The sequence below is a fragment of the Syngnathoides biaculeatus genome, chromosome 17 (assembly GCF_019802595.1).
Source record: "Syngnathoides biaculeatus isolate LvHL_M chromosome 17, ASM1980259v1, whole genome shotgun sequence".
NCBI lineage: Eukaryota > Metazoa > Chordata > Actinopteri > Syngnathiformes > Syngnathidae > Syngnathoides > Syngnathoides biaculeatus.
The window spans coordinates 3,380,795-3,399,382 of record NC_084656.1 but is presented as its reverse complement, the minus strand read 5'-3'; the positions used below and the strand labels follow the sequence as shown (position 1 = coordinate 3,399,382).

Sequence of the window (18,588 nt, the reverse complement as noted above, 5' to 3'; positions counted from 1 at the left end):
GGAGGATTTGGGATCATTCTATAGCTTGTTAACATGGAAGCGATCAGCATTGTTTTTTTTAGAAGAGGCTTAATGGCAACTACGTCAAGAACTTTATTAAACTCGGCTGATTGAAGTGAGCAATTGATTATATGGTCCAAATCACCTTGCACAGATTTGGCAATAACATTGAAAAAGTCAAATGGTATTGAGTCAAGACAACTCCTTGATGGATTCAGCTGCTGAATCTTTTGCAGTTTTTTGGTCAACTGTATTAAATTCTGAAATGTTAATAGTTTTCCCTGGGTGGCTTGAGATGTAGTATAATTTTAGCATTTTCACTATCCATCCATCAATTTTCTTAGCCGCTTACCCTCACAAGGGTTGCGGGAGTGCTGGAGCGTATCCCAGCTTCCAACGGGCAGGAGGCGGGGTACACCTTGAACTGGTTGCCAGACAACAGTCAACTCTCAATCACACCTCGGGGAAATTTTGGGGATGTGGGAGGAAACCAGAGTGCCCAGAGAAAACCCATGCAGGCACGGGGAGAACATGCAAACTCCACAAAGCCGGGGCCAGGATTGAACCATGGACCTCAGAACTGTGAGGCCAACATCTGCTTCACCGTGGTGCCCAGTATGTTTTTTCACTAAAATAAGCAAAATCATTGCATTTATCAGCTGTTAATAGTACTGGAGCTATCCAATTTGTGTGTGTGTGTGTGGGTTGCCAGTCAATCGCAGGGCATACATATAAAAAACAAAAAAAACATTTGCACACACATTCACACTTCCGGGCAATTTTGACTTGTCAGTTAACTTACCATGCATGTTTTTAGAATGTGGGAGAAAACCTCTATCCTATCGGAACACAGAGTGCACACCACTTTGCCGGGAATGTCCACTTTTTGTTTGTGTTCGGTTAGACATGTTGATACCGTTTTCGGTCCTATCTGCACGGTTACACTTTTTTCAAGCCATGCCCGTCTGAAACAGTTTTGGATTCCAGCAACCTTGTCAATTACCCTTGCTCGATCTTCATCCTTTTTTTCCTGACACTTTCGCCATCGTAAAACTATGATGAACACACCGTCGCTCAGTTCGCGCTATCACTTGGCTAACTAACAAGTTACACTGCTATTTCTGAGAACCGAGAACACATGTACATGGCAATGGTGAAACTCGGATCATTATACAGTATAACTCTGTTGTCCAATCTAGTAATCTGCCGCCAACGAGTTTTAATGTTTATGTCGCAAAATGCAAATATTTACACTACCGAGCAAGTTAGAATGGCATATGATAGTCGTGCTTGTGCTAGCACTAAACTGAACTTGCAGCTCGGAGCCCACCACCGAGAGGCAGGCGCACGATACTTCCCCCCCCCCCCCCGATTTTTTTTTTTCAACGGATTTGCGTTTATCTCGAGAATGGTCATTTTGGTCTGAAAAAGTCGGAAATCTGCCGATTCGCGGAAAATTCTCATCCCTGAATTTTGAACGAGGATTTCACTCGTGATCGCCTCATCACGCCTTCAGTTACTATTAGATTATTTACGTACATGAAAATAAACGTGATTTTGATCGATTCCGGAATTTAACACGTGTTCATGTTCCGTTTAATCCCTATTAAACTAATACTTTTGAAAATGAATGAGTGCAGCCCACAAGCACTCTGATTATAACAAAATACAATGCAAGTAATGCGTGTTAGAAAATGGCTATATTTAATCGAAAACAGGTCGAGATACTAACAAGCATCGCTCATTTCTTCAATAACATCTTGCCTATTTTATTTTAGCTTTGAATAAATTTTCAAAACCACATTCTACTCAACAGTCAAGCTGTTCTGAGAATCGTGTTATCAGGTTTCATGCTAGTGGGAAGCTAGTGTTGCTAGCTTGTGTGAGCATAGCTGTTACTATATTTTTTTTTTTTCAAAACAACATAGTGATTTTCTTACTTTCATCTGTCATCATTCTAAACAATAAAACAGTGACATGCAAGCGGTGCCATTTAAGATAGACCTTGAAGCAAAGTTTACGGTTGTTCTTTCCTGAAATGAAATGATCTGGATGCTTTTGTGACTGAACTAAATAGCGTCCTACAGTATTGCATGATTAACCAATTCGCACGTCCATCGTCCCATTCAACTGAACATACCTGTTTTTGTACGCAACGGACATATCTGGGCAAGCGGTAATATTTTCATCCAACTACTTCCAAAAGGTATTTGCCGGGAAGAAGTCGTCCTATCTGTCACTTCCGTCCTCACAACAAAGAAGGAAGGTAAAACGCCACTGTCTTCGGGCTTGCACGTGACCGTGGTTGTACAGGAGGCGAAGCGACATCTCAAGTCGTATGCTGATTTACGAGTTTAATTTGTTCCGTGACCAAGCACCTTTTGACACCAAGTCCCACCAAAAGCATTTCTTAGCACTCAGTATAGCCGTCAGAACCAACATTATAATAGAGTAGCGTACTAGGACTACATGTTCATTGAAATTGAAATAATAAAAAGTTTTATTACTAAAGAGTACATTCATTGTCATTGTAAGCTACCATAACCTATGCAATTCCTGAACATTAATACAAATTTTAAATGAGGAAATACAACCAAAAATACGAGATACAAATGTATATTTAAAAAAGTTAAATGTTGGATTGTACTTCGGCATTCTTTCACATACCACTAGATGTCAACATTAATGCCAACGTAATCTCTCATATGTTAGAGAGGAGGATGCATTAGATAGGTTTAGATGGAAAAAGATGACACGCTGTAGCGACCCCTAACGGGACAAGCTGAAAGAAAAACAAGAACTCCTTATATGAGCGAGTGCACGAGTGGATGCCCGTTGAGCCTGTTTAGGTGTTTGATACTGTGTGTTCAGCATCTTATACTTTATTATGGAAGTTAATATGTTCCACCAGGATTTGAGTTAAAAATCCCACAGAAAATTTCATGTTGTAAAATTCACATTGTTATTTCAAAGTGATCACATTTTCAATAACTGTACTTCACTTTTCAATGTTAACAAATTCACCACATAAAATTCAACCTTCAAAATTCAAACAGAATATTATCCGTCTCCTGAGATTCAACTGGCTACAATTGTCTGTCTGCAATTCAACTATCTCAATTTTCTGTCTGAAATTCACAGTCTAAATTCAGTGTTCAGTGTGAAGAAGACCTGAAGTAACCCTGGCTTCTTAACAGTGAATTTAGACAATGAATTTCAGACAGTGAATTGCAGCCAGGTGAACGTTTGAAATGCAAGCTTACCCATTAGCAAATTGTACAATGTGTCTTGACCTGAAAGAGAGGCCATGGAAACTTACATTTCAGAGTCTTTGGCTTCTGGCGTTATCCTCCCCTCCTCCTCGCCCATAGGAGTGGGATTCTTCTTTGTAGAGAAGAAGGAGACCACATTTCACTCCAGTATAGACTTTCAGGCTCTTCACAAGATAACTGTACCCACTGCCTCTAATAGATCCCTCGTTATAACCCTTTAGTCATGGAACCTTGTCTCAAGTCTCTCGTCTCTTCAACTAACCCTAGAACACCCTCGGCCTTTGTGAGCCACTTTCTCGCCTTGCCCCAGCCACCCACCCAATTGCTGTACATGTAATCTCTTCTGATACATTAAACGAATCATCCACTCCAACCATACATCTCCTGTTCACTTTCGGGTCTACATCTGCTATACTAGCCATAGCAGAGGCTCAGTAGCGCCATTCATTTGAACATACCCAGCGCATACCTACGTAAGTTCAAAGTATAAAAACAGTTGAGTAACTTTAACTGTCAGATGCAACAGATTTAAAAAGGAAGAAAAATTTGGCCTGAATGACAGAGTACTCACCCTTTGCTTCCCAAAGCTAAATTTAAGTACTATGCTTGAGTTCATGTGGTTCTGAAAGGCCTGGTTTGACTGGATATCCATTGGACCACATTATTATGCTTAGCCAGCGGCGGCCAGCCCACATGTGACAGCATCATGGATCATTTGTGTTTGGGAGGATAAGAAAACAGATCGCTCATGAGCTTGTGGTTATAGGGTTCATTTTGGCGGAGGAAAATGGCGACCTAGTAAATCACTGTGGGATGCTCAAACTTCTCTCTACCGATTGATTGTGAGGCTCGTGGCTGCTTCAGTCATCCCATGTGATAGTCAATGAGCTTATCTGCTAGCTCCCCTATTGGAGGAAAACCTTGAGTCTTTCTTGAAAGCCAGATGCGCTGACATAACATATGGGCTAGTCCTGGCGCCCTCTTGTGGTCCGCTTCTACCTTATAAAGCTCGTCCGCGTGACGTCACTCTTTTTACGGGTCCATATTGCCGGTCAAAAACAGCTGCTCGACAGTGTGGGGGACATTGAACCGGAGCAGAATATTCACAATGCCCGAGACTTGTTCTGTTGGTTGTTACAACAGACAAGACATACATTCAAAGAGGACAGTCTATAAAATACCAGCTGAAAAGACCAGAAAATATCGATAGATTTCGGCAATTAAACATGATGGATGGTGCCCAACCAAAATACGCAAACGCCTGTGTAATGATGACTTTATTTCAGGTTGGATTTATTTTTCTCAATTCCAAATTTTCAAGAAGTATTTATAATGCCAAGATGACTCATTTGGGGAAAATTGCGTTTAACCCATTTGTGGGCAGCGTCCCATTTTTGGGACATCATGATTTCCACGCATTATATCTTTCAGTATATCAAAATATTTAAGTGTCTTAATCTGATTCTGATTCTGGTTTTTGGGACAATCTACTAAGAAAACCCAAGTACCCTCTCGCAGGCAGGGTCCCATTTTTGGAACGAGATTATAAATTAGTAAAGTTATCATATAACTTAACCATAAACGAAAAAGAAGTGTTATTTCCTTGATTGTGGCCTGTTAGGAGACTGATCTCAATAAGGCAAAAAATTGCCACCGAGCCCATGAATGGGTTAAAAAAAAAAAACAAAAAACAGATGTTTCCAATGTACATGAAACATGTTGCAGCCACACGTTAATTTTCGGTAAACCCCGACTGATTTTTTTTTTTTTAAATATCCATTTTTCTCAAATGAGTCCAATGCGTATTTAAATAAGAAAAAGAAAACAAACTGTTGGTCACACATAGAGGACCCATATTTAATGCCGAAGTCGATGTTTTCGCTGATAAGAAATTAGACTCTTAACTCGCTTTTGCTTGTCTTGGACAACTGGATCTACACATGTATCTGGTGAATAAGTCGTTGAGATTTACACGGAAGAGTTTCAAAGCGTAGAAAAGTCTGGATGTATACAAATACATAATTTGTGAAAGTGTTCTCAATCAAGAATAAATCCCACATAGTGATGGACCCACTCAGATTTTTTCAATATAAATACCAATATTTAAAGGCGAATTCCAGTGGTTTGCATTAACAATGTATCCAATAGGTCATGTAATATGTACTCTATCTTGACAATGTGATGTTACATCCTCTCTGATTCAATAGTTTTTCAGAAGATTTTTGACGGAATGATGCGAAGTCTGACTACTCTGAGGCCTACGTGTGGGACATAAGTGCGTAAACAAAGGTCCCCGGAACTCCGGGCTGCCAGCCGCGGATGGTTCTCTGGACAGGAACGACGCAGAGTCTGACGGTCTGGTGGCGGCCGCGAGTTGAGCTTCGGCGGCAGCTACTTTTACCATGGACGTATACATATAAAAACCTTGTGTTACTGGGCACCTTTTGTCTTCTTCTTGGGCTATCCTTCCAGAAGACACACGTCTCGTGTGCGGCAGATACCTAGATAAGACCCGAACGTCTGTATTGTACATTCCTTTGGATTAAATCCATTTGCTGTTAACTTTTTCTAATCATTGGTCATATCTTCCTCGACTCGTGAACACGCGTAGGGTCCAAACTCGCAAATCCCTTCAATTCACAAGGAATGCCCCCTGGGGACTGCATAATTCTGCTGGGACACCTCAATGCTCACATGGGCAATGACAGTGAGACCTGGAAATCCATCAAATTCAACCACTGTTTGGTTTAATCTGACCACACCGTGTTTTCACAGTGGCTGTTGCATCTTGTCTGGCAAAAAATTTACGCCTCTGAAAAACAAATGTGGCAATTGAAAGAAGAGATACAGGAACACGGCTTTTCTTATCTAGCTGCTGTTATTGACTATTGTTAAAATACCACAGCACATTACGTTTGTGGAACATCCTCTCAAACTTCGTTTTTATCCATCCATCCATTCTTCCATCAATTTTCTTTTGCCGCTTATCCTCACAAGATTTGCGGGGAGTGCTGGAGTCTATTCCAGCTGTCGATGGGCAGAAGGCAGAGTACACCCTGAACTGGTTCCCAGCCAATCGCAGGGCACATAGAGACAAACAGTCACACAATCACACATAGGGGCAATTTAGAGTGTCCAATTAATGTTGCATATTTTTGGAATGTGGGAGGAAACCGGAGTGCCCAAAGGAAACCCACGCAGGCACGGGGAGACATGCATACTCCACACAGGCGGGTCCGGGATTGAACCCGGGACCTCAGAACTGTGAGACCAACGCTTTACCAGGTGATACACCGTGCCGCCCACTTCGTTTTTATTTTATTATTTTTTTAAATTGCCCCAAGGTGTGATTGTGAATGTGACTGTTGTCTGTCTTCATGTGCCCTGTGATTGGATGGCAACCAGTTTAGGGTCTACATTGCTTCCTGCCCGGTGACAGCTGGAGAAGGCTCCAGCACTCCTGCGAGCCTCGTGAGGATAAGCAGCTCAGAAAATGGATGGATGGATAAATATTATCCAGTGCCCAGAGAAAATCCACGCAGGACCAGGGAGAACATGCAAACTCCACAAAGACGGATCAGGGACTGAACCTGGGACCTCAGAACTGTGAGACCAACGTTTTCTAGCTGACCCACCGTGCCGTGATATATATCCATCCATCCATACATTTTATAAGCCGCTTATCCTCACGAGGGTCACGGGGAGTGCTGGAGCCTATCCCAGCTGTCAACAGGCAGGAGGCGTCGAACACCCTGAACTGGTTTCCAGCCAATCGCAGGGCACATTGAGACAAACAGCCACACTCACAATCACACCTAGGGGGAATTTAGAGTGTCCAATTAATGTTGCATATTTTTGGAATGTGGGAGGAAACCGGAGTGCCCAAAGGAAACCCACGCAGGCACGGGGAGACATGCAAACGCCACACAGGCGGGTCCGGGATTGAACCCGGGACCTCAGAACTGTGAGGCCAACGCTTTACCAGGTGATACACCGTGCCGCCCACTTCGTTTTTATTTTATTATTTTTTTAAATTGCCCCAAGGTGTGATTGTGAATGTGACTGTTGTCTGTCTTCATGTGCCCTGCGATTGGATGGCAACCAGTTTAGGGTCTACATTGCTTCCTCCCCGGTGACAGCTGGAGAAGGCTCCAGCACTCCTGCGAGCCTCGTGAGGATAAGCAGCTCAGAAAATGGATGGATGGATAAATATTATCCAGTGCCCAGAGAAAATCCACGCAGGACCAGGGAGAACATGCAAACTCCACAAAGACGGATCAGGGACTGAACCTGGGACCTCAGAACTGTGAGACCAACGTTTTCTAGCTGACCCACCGTGCCGTGATATATATCCATCCATCCATACATTTTATAAGCCGCTTATCCTCACGGTGGTCACGGGGAGTGCTGGAGCCTATCCCAGCTGTCAACAGGCAGGAGGCGTCGAACACCCTGAACTGGTTTCCAGCCAATCGCAGGGCACATTGAGACAAACAGCCACACTCACAATCACACCTAGGGGGAATTTAGAGTGTGCAATTAATATTCCGTGTTTTTGTAATGTGGGAGGAAACCGGAGTGCCTGGAGGAAACCCACACAGGCACGGGGAGAACATGCAAACTCCACATAGGTGGGTCCGGGATTGAACCCGGGACCTCAGAACTGTGAGGCCAACGCTTTACCAGGTGATACACCGTGCCGCCCACTTCGTTTTTATTTTATTATTTTTTTAAATTGCCCCAAGGTGTGATTGTGAATGTGACTGTTGTCTGTCTTCATGTGCCCTGCGATTGGATGGCAACCAGTTTAGGGTCTACATTGCTTCCTGCCCGGTGACAGCTGGAGAAGGCTCCAGCACTCCTGCGAGCCTCGTGAGGATAAGCAGCTCAGAAAATGGATGGATGGATAAATATTATCCAGTGCCCAGAGAAAACCCACACAGGCACGGGGAGAACATGCAAACTCCACGTAGGTGGGTCCGGGATTGAACCCGGGACCTCAGAACTGTGAGGCCAACGCTTTACCAGGTGATTCACCGTGCCGCCCACTTTGTCTTTATTTTATAATTTTTTTACTGGTACTGTTTTTACTACATTTAAAAAAATCCATACATGCATATTTGTAATATAGCTTTTCCCCTCGCTATGACAGACAAATATTTCCTTGACAATATTAAATGTTTCCTGTTTCCTGTATAGCTACGTGAAGAAACAAGGAAGAGGAACAGGAGGAAGGGAGGACTTGTAGTAGAAGTAGGAGGAGTCTGTTTGTTGACATCAGACGAAAACGAAAATCAGATGAGCGAAGGCTGGTGATAATAACTCTGTTTCTCGCCTTCATCAAGACTCAAATCCTTGGCGAAAGCTAAGGTATGGGATTAGATGATGACTCGTCTACTCAGACATTGCTGACCATTGACTGTTTATTGTAGTTTCACATATAGTTGCAGCTAGCGCTAGGGGTACCATCTTAGTTCGCTAACATTGCAGGGAAAGTCATCGTTAGCTCAAAGCTAACGCAACCCAAGACACACGAGTGATGTATACTAACGGCTGTTAGAAACCCAATTTAGAATAATAACATCTACTCGTAAGCAGCATGGGCAATTATGAACAAATATATAACCATATGCTCCCTGTCACATTTGCCTATTTAGCGTTGGTGTTATTTAAGTAAAATCGTTCTTAATCGGTAACTAGCTTGTTTGCTAACTTCCTCGCTCAGGGTTTATTTTATTTACTTTATTGTTAACAACTGTGATAACCTATAGAGGACGGGGCAGCTCTGCATTCAACTGAAGGGGGCCAGTACGAGTCTTTATGCTTCAGATAACGTCACTAAGTCATATTGTTTTCAATGTTTGAAAAAGTTAAAAAGTAGCAAACTTCAGTAGCCAACCTGCAAGACAATCAATATAGTGTTTTGTTCTTCATGTATATGTGTATGTATACATTCTGTGGATTGGGTGGTCTTTCAGTGGAATGTTTTTCCCCTTGCACAGTACTTTTTATGCTTTATTTAAAAGAATTAATCTAAAAGACAGGCAATAATGAAGAAATATTCTTTGTTGTTGTATTATGTCCCAATTACACTAGCAGCTTTTTTTGGTGTAAAAATAGTTATTTTATTGACATCTATATTAAGGGCTGTTAGTAACTGATTTCCTGCAGTATTTTTATGTACAAATATTCTCCATTGCTAAGTTACTACCTGTGGCCGACTGGTTAGCACATCTGCCTCACAGTTCTTAGGACCTGGGTTGACATCTGGCCTCACCCGCATGGAGTTTTTGTGTTCTCAACTTGTCACTTCTCTCTTGGAGTACTCTGGTTTCTGACCATGTACCAAAAACATACAGGGTAGGTCGATTGAATCTGAATAATCTTTATTTTCTAGTATGACAACAGTCAGTCAGTTGACAGAATGGTTTTGAGCCATGAAGACAAAAAAAAGAGCAGTAAAAGTTTACTGGTAGTGCCAATAAACGTTTTTTTTTTAAACTTTTGTGATATGTGCAAAAAGATGTGCAGTCCTCTTCTAATTATAGCAGTTTGAAATTACTCATGGAGCAATATTCCTGTTCAATGACCGCTGTCCAAAGGACAGAGATACTTCAAAAAATGTATAGAGTTTAAAGTGACTAGTAGTGCAATAATCTGAGACAATGTTAGTTGTGGAAATGATGCAGATGCTACTCAGGCACATGAATGGCCTGTAGGGCAACCTGGCGAGACTACTACAGTAGGTGAACAAGCCATATATAATTGGCATGACAGAAATGTGACGACAAACTTGATTAAAAAAAATGGCAGCATTATGCATGTAAATTAACTAATAAATTAATGCCAAGAGGGAAGAACCTGTTGGAATGTCTGCTTGCTATAGTTTGCATTGCTCGGTAGCGCCTACCTGAGGGAGGGTGCTGGAAGGGGTGGTGACCAGGATATGGAGGGACTCTCCACACAGTAAAATGCCTGTAGGTGTGAACGTGGGTACAGATGACTGTTTATTTGTATTCTGCGATTGACCACCAGTTCAGGGTGTACCTGGCTTCTCAACTTCAGTTAGCTGGGATTGGCACTTGCAAACCCGTGGTTTTAGTGAGGAGAAGTAATGGAGAAAATGGATCAATGAAAGTTAAACCCTCCTCCCTATGACTTTGTGTTTTTAAAGATGTGATATAGGGCGAATACAAAGATTTGTTAAAAAAAAGAAAAGTGGTATTGCTCATCCAAATAAATTTTCATTTGTCGACATGTTTCTCTTCAGGTCCCCTGCACTGCCAAGTCTTGGATCTGAGCCGTAGAAGAAGAGGCTAACATGGCAGCCAAAGCAGGAGACAACCCCGACAGCCTCATGACTCTGGCAACAATATTTTGCCTGAGGAACCTCAGAAAGACAATGTGCTGTCTGGGTTTGGGGGAACAACTCTGCTTGCGCTCAGATATCTTTCTTCCCAGTGAAATCTGTGACAAATTAGTCAATGTGTATGTAATAGGAAATATCAATCTTACACTTACCTAATCTCTGTTTTGTCTAGTCAGTTTTTGGATTTGTACTATATTGTAGATCTCATCTATCTTAAATTGTATGTTTTGTTTCTTAAAACAGGTACATGGAGTTAGTTCATACAGACAGTAACTTTGAACGAGAGGAGAGCTTTTTCCAATTATTCTCAGAACCCTGGAGCACCAGACTTACCAGGGTGCAGTTGAAAGAAGACTTTGTCCACGACAGAGACCTGGAAGCTATAAAAAAACAGGTAAAAGGCGTTACTGTTTTATTAACTTAAGATCACTTTTGATAATGAAGGTTTACTGTATGTGTAATATATTAGCACATCCCGCCTGTTGAGAACAATGTTCATTGTTTATAAACACACTAGTTACATCAGTTTTCATACTTAGATGGGTGAAATTCCAGTAAGCAAGCAAGAAGGCTCAAAATTTTCTTAATCTAAACCTGAGTTCTGACCTGACCTCCCCTAACCTGAACAAGTGGGATAAATTAGGTCCAAAACATCATTAATTAAATGAAGTCCAAGTATGCTCATCTTTAGCTTAGATTGTTCATGCCCACAACCAAAAGACATCATCTATGGAGCTCCGATATGTCGATTCGCCATGGAGACTGATAGATACATATCAAGTTACATATTTTCCCCTTGGAATTTGAGGTGCTAAGGCAGGCGCTTAGTGATTTGAAAATATCTATCCATCTATTTTCTGCACCTCTTTTCCTCAGTAGGGGTCATGGAGCCCATCCTAGCTGACTCTGGGAGAGAGGAGTGGTACACCCTTAATTGGTCAGCATTCAATTACACATGTAAACAACCAGTTCCACTCTCGTTCACATAGATAGACCGTTTAGGGTCTTCATTTATCCTTATTTCTCATTAAGTTATTGATTGTTATTGAAGCACTTCCTGAATTTTAAAATTACAAAATTGGGGCATCGTGTGTTCATTTATTTTTTTATCCTTGGCTGGGGCGGCATGGTGGATTAGCTGATAAAATGTTGGCCTCACAGTTCTGAGGTCCTGGCTACAATCCCGGACCCGCCTGTGTGGAGTTTGCATGTTCTCCCCGTGCCTGCGTGGGTTTCCTCCGGGCGCTCCAGTTTCCTCCCACATTCCAAACACATGCAACATTAATTGGACACGCTAAATTGCCCTTAAGTGTGATTGTGAGTGCGGCTGTTTGTCTCTATGTGCCCTGCGATTTGGCTGGCAACCATTTCAGGGTGTTCCCCACCTCCTACCCGTTGACAGCTGGGATAGGCGACTGCACTTTCAACCTTTCACCACATTTCAGGCTTTAAACATAAAGATATCATATTTATTTTTTTGTCAAGAATCAACGAGTGGGACGCAATTGTGAAGTGGAATGAAATTTATTGGATATTTTATACTTTTTGAACAAATAAAAAACTGAAAAGTGGGGCGTGCAATATTATTCGGCGCCTTTACTTTCATTGCAGCAAACTCACTCCAGAAGTTCAGTGAGGATCTCTGAATGATCCAATGTTGACTGATGACGATAAAGAGAATCCATCTGTGTGTAATCAAGTCTCCATATAAATTAACCTGCCCTGCGATAGTCTCGGGGTTCTGTTTAAAGTGCATAGAGCATCATGAAGACCAAGGAACACACCAGGCAGGTCCAAGATACCGTTGTGGAGAAGTTTTAAGCCGGATTTGGATACAAAAGGATTTTCCAAGCTTCAAACATCTGAAGGAGCACTATTGAATTGAAAGGAGTATCTCACCATTGCAAATCTACCAAGACCCAGCCATCCCTCTAAACTGTCACCTCGAACAAGGAGAAGACTGATCAGAGATGCAGCCAAGAGGGCCATGATCACTCTGGATGAACTGCAGAGATTTACAGCTGAGGTGGGAGAGTGTCCATAGGACAATAATCAGTCGTACACTGCACAAATCTGGCCTTTATGGAAGAGTGGCAAGATGAAATCAATTTCTCAAAGATGCCCATAAAAAGTCTCGTTTAAAGTTTGCCACAAGCCATTTGGGAGAGACACAAAACATGCGGAAGAAGGTGCTCTGGTCAGATGAAAACAAAATCAAACTTTTGGGCCACAATGCAAAATGATATGTTTGCTGTAAAGGCAACACAGCTCATCACCCTGAATGCACCATTCCTACTGTCAAACATGGTGGTGGCAGCCTCCTGGTTTGGGTCCGCTTTTCTTCAGCAGGAACAGGGAAAATGTTTAAAATTGATGGGAAGATGAATGGAGCCAAATAGAGGACTATTCTCTAAGAAAACCTGTTGGAGTCTGCAAAAGACCTGAGACTGGGATGGAGATTGATCTTCCAATGATGATAATTATCCAAAACATAAAGCCAAATCTACAATGGAATGGTTCACACATAAACATACCCAGGTGTTAGAATGGCCAAGTCAAAGTCCAGACCTGAATCCAATCAAGAATCTGTGGGCAGAACTGAAGACTACTGTTCACAAACGCTCTCCATCCAACCTCACTGAGCTTGAGGTGTTTTGCAAGGAAGAATGGGCAAGAATTTCAGTCTCTCGATGTGCAAAACTTATAGAGACATACCCCGAGCGACTTGTGGTGTAATTGCAGCAAAAGGTGGCGCTACAAAGTATTAATGCAAGAGGGCCGAATAATATTGCACACCCCACTTTTCAGGTTTTTATTTGTTAAAAAAGTTTAAAATATCCAATAAATTTTGTTCCAGTTCACGATTGTGTCCTGCTTCTTGTTGATTCTTGACAAAAAAATGAAAATTTCATATTTTTATGTTTGAAGCCTGAAATGCGGCGAAAGGTTGAAAAGTTCAAGGGCGTCGAATACTTTCACAAGGCACTGGAGCTTGGTATTTTCTTGCTGAAATAAGCAGGAATGTTTCTGTTAATTCTGCCGTACATTGTATGGCAACATGCTACTCTGAAACCTACGAGGATTAATGGTGGCTTTCACAGGTGTGCAAGTTGCTCTGCCATGGGCAATAACACACACCCATACCATCAGGGATAATGGCTAATGGTGTTGTCAAATTTTGGACATCATAATGCTCATCGTATCTCGTCAATTTTTTTTTTTCAATTGTTCCTAAAGTGTAATGGGTTTGAAGTCGTTAATGTAATACATTTGTTTTTCCAGGACCTGATTGAGCTTCATCTCACCTACTGCAACAGTCTGTCATCCCGCAGCTTGAAAACCCTGACCTGCTTCCGTGATACACTGGTCTCACTTTGTGTCTTTGGCTGCAGTAACATATTCTATAAGAATGGCGCGAATGAAGATACAGATACTATTTCAAGGCAGGCATTAGAGACAGAGTTTAACTTTCAGGGGTTCAACCGTCTGCGGTTTCTCAACCTGGGTGGCCTACCAGATGAGATGCATGCTGAAACCCTGCTCAAACCCTTAAAGTCGCTCACCTCACTAGATCTATCTAATGTACAGTTACTACGAACAGCTTTTCTAACTCAGTGGAAAGACAGACTGGCGTCTCTTGTTCTCTACAATGTGGACCTTTCAGAAGAGTTGGTCAATACTGTGGTGGAACTTGTCAATCTTAGGTATGTACCAAGGAGTTTATATTTTTTTTCCTGAATTTTTAAACTTCTGTGAGTTGCTTAAAATGAGACACTGGATTTTTTTTATTCTTAAATTATTGTATTCTTTCATTCACTAATGCAGCCCTAATGGGGTACAAGCCAGCGCAATCTGTAGGCTTGTCCCAAGCCCGGATAAATGCGTCCATCTTAAAACTTTGCCAAGCAAATATGAGCATTGATCCAAAGAATTCTGTACTGGTTTAGGCCTGGGTCAGGAAGGGCATCTGTCTTAAAACGTTGCCAAAATAATATGATCGTTGATCAAAATAATCCCATACCAGATCTGTCGTGGCCTGGGTTAGCGTCCGCCCCCAGCACCATTAACCTGCAGGCCGTTGATGGAAATTCAGTTGCTGTGGGTCAAAGACAAAGAAGAGGAGGAAACCGGATTCTTTGACAGAAGAAGAAGAGGAATGCACAGAGCCTACAACGGAGTGTAGGGACTTTGGATGTTGGGGCTATGACAGGAGAAGCTCCGGAGTTGGTTGCCATGATGATGAGGAGAAAGGCTGATATATTCTGCATCCAAGAGAGTAGGTGGAAAGGGACTAAGGCTAGAAGTTTAGGGGCAGGGTTTAAATTATTTTGCCATGGAGTAGATGGAAAGAGAAATGTAGTAGGCGTGATTTTAAAGGAAGAGAAGGCTAAGAATATATTGGAGGTGAAAAAAGTATCTGATCTAGTGAAGAGGCTGAAACTTGAAATTGAGGGTGTTATGTATAATGTGATTTGACTATGCCCCACAGGTAGGATGTGACCTACAGATGAAAGACAAATTCTGGAAGGAACTTGATGATGTGGTTCTGAGGATCCCAGACACAGAGAATTGTGATTGGTGCAGATTCTAATGCAGATGTTGGTGCAAGAAACAGGAGCAATGAAGAAGTGATGTGTAATCGACCTTTCCGACTGGCGATCTTAAGCTCCGCCCCCTTAGCTACAGTTGCCATGCTTCCAAAATGGTGACTGAACAGAAGAGGTTTGAAGTTGATTCTCGCGTATTCCAGATATATTGTGGTATTTTTTTTTTGCCAAATGCGGCAGAATTGTCCAAGAGAATTCTACAGAGAGGTCTCAACTATTTCATGCAAGGATATGTACATGGAATTAAGATTTTGGACAGAGCAGGACGCAATGTCAGAGTTACAGCGAAATGTTGGCGATCGACGCAAAAATGTTTCACGCGTCACAAACTTCATTTTGAAATCCAACAGGATAAAATAGTGGAATCGTACTGCACATGTAAAGCAGGGTGAGTACTTTTTACTTGGAAAGATCATGAGTAATATCATAGCAGTCTTTATAAGTGAGTTAGGTTCAATTTTTTTACAAGTGCATTTAAACAATGTTGATTAACTCAGTCAGTACAGTAGTCACCAGATGAAGAAGTTTGACTTGTCTCGTAATCGAACCCAGTGCTCTATCTTAAAAGTCTGATGTGATACAAATAAGCAAATAGATATTTTTCTTGCACGACATCGTGCATTTACGTATCACTAATCAAACTCTTCTGCATAAAAAATTACACAGTTCATTCAGCAGGTCAATGAAACGCTAGCAAAGTGAAAGTTGTTCTGCAATTTATAAACCACTGATAATAATTAAATCAAACTCAGAGAAGATACATCTCCCTCACTTACCTTTTAACATATAGACTTGTGTTTGTTGATATTGTTCACATTTAGTTGTACGTGCGGTCTTCCGCAAACCTTAATCCATCGTAGACAGTTTTTGGCTTTGGAGAAGCAATCAACCTCTTGTAACCTAGCAGGATATCTTTCATCAGAATTGCACACGCTACTGACAACAAGAATTGCTTGTGCGACAACATGGCGGCAGGTGCGTGTCAAGGCAGGGATTAAGACAATGCAACTATCTGATTGGCTATTATTCCACGAGTGATTGACAGGTCGTAAAGGTCCATTACGGCAACTAGGAAAGGAACTTTGAGGGACAAATGGTAGTGGACTTTGCAAAAAGGATGGAAACGGCAGTAGTGAACGCTTTTTTCCAGAAGAGGCAGGTGCATAGGGTGACATCCAAGAGCGGAGGTACAAGGAAGCAGGTGGATTACATTTTGTGCAGACGATGTAATCTGAAGGAGGTTATTGATTGTAAGGTGGTGGTAGGGGAGAGTGTAGCTCGACAGCATAGGATGGTGGTGTGTAGGATGTCTCTGTTGGTGAGGAGGAAGATTGAGAAGAAAAAGGTAAAGCAGAGAACAATGTATTGGAAGCTGAGAAAGGAAGAATGTTGTGCAGCCTTTCGGAAAGACGTGAGTCAGGCTCTCGGTGGACAGGAGAAGCTCCCGGAAGATTGGACTATGACAGCCAAAGTGATCAGGAAGACAGGCAAGAGAGTACTTAATGTGTCTTCTGGTAAGAAAAGGGAGAAGCAGGGTTGGTGGTGGAACCCCAAAATACAGGAAGCAATACAAGGAGGACTGAGGACAGGTGAATGGAATACATTGAGATGCGACGTAGGCCAAAGGTAGAGATGGCGAAACCTAAACGAGGCATATGAAGACATGTACACCAGGTTGGACAGGAAAGAAGGAGAAAAGGATCTCTACAAGTTGGCCAGACAGCGGGATAGATATGGGAAGGATGTGCAGCGGGTAAGGTGATTAAGGATAGAGATGGAAATATGTTGACTGGTGCCAGTAGTATGCTAAATAGATGGAAAGAATACTTTGAGAAGTTGATGAATGAACAAAATGAGAAAGAAGGAAGAGTAGAAGAGGTAAGTGGGATAGACCAAGAAGTGGCAATGATTAGTAGGGGGAAGTTAGAAAGGCACTACAATGGATGAAAAAGGGAAAGGCAGTTGGTCCTGATGACACACCTGTGGACGTATGGAAGTAATTTGGAGAGGTGGCTTTGGCATTTTTGACCAACATATTCAACAGAATACTAGCGGGCAAAAAGATGGCTGACAAATGGAAGAAAAATGCGGTAGTTCCCCTTTATAAGAACAAAGCCGATTTGCAGAGCTGTGGGAACTATAGCGGAATAAAGTTGATGAGCCACACAATGAAGTTATAGGAAAGAGTAGTGGAGGCTAGACTCGGGTATCTGTGAACAACAGTGTGGGTTCATGTCACGAAAGAGTACAACAGACGCATTATTTGCCTTGACGATGGTAGTGGAAAAGTACTGAGAAGGTCAGAAGGAGCTACATTGTGGCTTTGTAGAGCACCAAAAGAGGAACTGTGGTACTGCATGCGTAAGTCTGGTGTGGCGGAGAAATAAGTTAGAATAGTACAAGACATGTATGAGGGTAGCAGAACAGTGGTGAGGTGTGCCATAGGTGCGACAGAAGAATTTAAGGTGGAGGTGTGACTGCATCAAGAATCAGCACTGAGCCCCTTCCTGTTTGCTGTGGTAATGGATAGGCTGACAGATGAGGTTAGACTGGAATCCCCTTGGACCATGATGTTTGCAGATGATATTGTGATATGCAGTGAAAGCTGGGAGCAGGTGGCGGAACAATTAGAAAAATGGAGGCATGCACTGGAAAGGAGAGGAATGAAGATTAGCCGAAGTGAAACCAGAATATATGTGCGTGAATGAAAGTGGTGGAGTTGGAAGAGTGAGGCTCCAGGGAGAAGAGATAGTGAAGCTGGTCGACTTCAAATACTTGGTCAAAAATACAGAGCAATGGTGAGTGTGGTAAGGAAGTGAAGAAACGGGTCCAAGCAGGTTGGAACAGCTGACGAAAGTTGTCTGGTGTGTAATGTGAAAGAAGACTCTGTTAGGATGAAGGGCAAAGTTTATAAAACAGTGGTGAGGACGGCCATGATGTATCGGTTAGAAACGGTGCCACTGAAGAGACAACAGGAAGCAAACCTGTAGGTGCTGAAAATGAAAATGTTGAGGTTCTCGCTAGGGGTGAGCACATTGGACAGAATTAGAAATGAGCTCTTGAGAGGGATAGCCAAAGTTAAATATTTTGGAAACCAGGTTCAAAAGAGCAGACTTCGATGGATTGGACATATCCAGAGGGAACAGAGTGACGATACAGTATTGGTAGAAGGGTGCTGAGGATGGAGCTGCCAGGCAAGAGAGTGAGAGGAAGACCAAAGAGAAGGTTGATGGATATTTTGAGGGAAGACATGAAGGCAATTGGTGTTAGAGAGGAAGATGCAGGAGATAATTTTGATGGAAAAAGATGACACGATGTAGCGACCCTTAACGGGACAAGG

The 18,588-nt window shown here is 42.3% G+C and overlaps 2 protein-coding genes across 10 annotated transcripts in view; one reads left to right on the top strand and one right to left on the bottom strand.

Moving 5' to 3' along the window:
* The window catches only part of tbc1d13 (TBC1 domain family, member 13), a 35,248-nt gene extending 31,020 nt beyond the window's left edge, over nt 1-4,228 (bottom strand). For 2 of the 8 annotated variants that reach the window (XM_061801755.1, XM_061801756.1), the window contains exons 1-2: nt 3,844-4,225; nt 3,320-3,384 (exon numbers count right to left, since the gene is read on the bottom strand). In XM_061801755.1, coding sequence (XP_061657739.1) covers nt 3,320-3,384; nt 3,844-3,924 — 146 coding nt within the window. In that variant the 5' untranslated portion in view covers nt 3,925-4,225. Of the gene's footprint in view, nt 1-2,140; nt 2,386-3,319; nt 3,385-3,843 lie in introns of those variants that run through there. The other 6 variants (XM_061801761.1, XM_061801760.1, XM_061801758.1 and 3 more) reach the window with 6 other exon arrangements.
* Nucleotides 4,229-8,484: 4,256 nt separating this feature from the next.
* zer1 (zyg-11 related, cell cycle regulator) overlaps nt 8,485-18,588 on the top strand; it is a 48,551-nt gene continuing 38,447 nt past the window's right edge. For both annotated transcript variants that reach the window (XM_061801314.1, XM_061801313.1), the window contains exons 1-4: nt 8,485-8,642; nt 10,543-10,760; nt 10,885-11,035; nt 13,924-14,345. In XM_061801314.1, the coding sequence (XP_061657298.1) occupies nt 10,594-10,760; nt 10,885-11,035; nt 13,924-14,345 (740 nt within the window). In that variant the 5' untranslated portion in view covers nt 8,485-8,642; nt 10,543-10,593. The remainder of the gene's footprint in view (nt 8,643-10,542; nt 10,761-10,884; nt 11,036-13,923; nt 14,346-18,588) is intronic.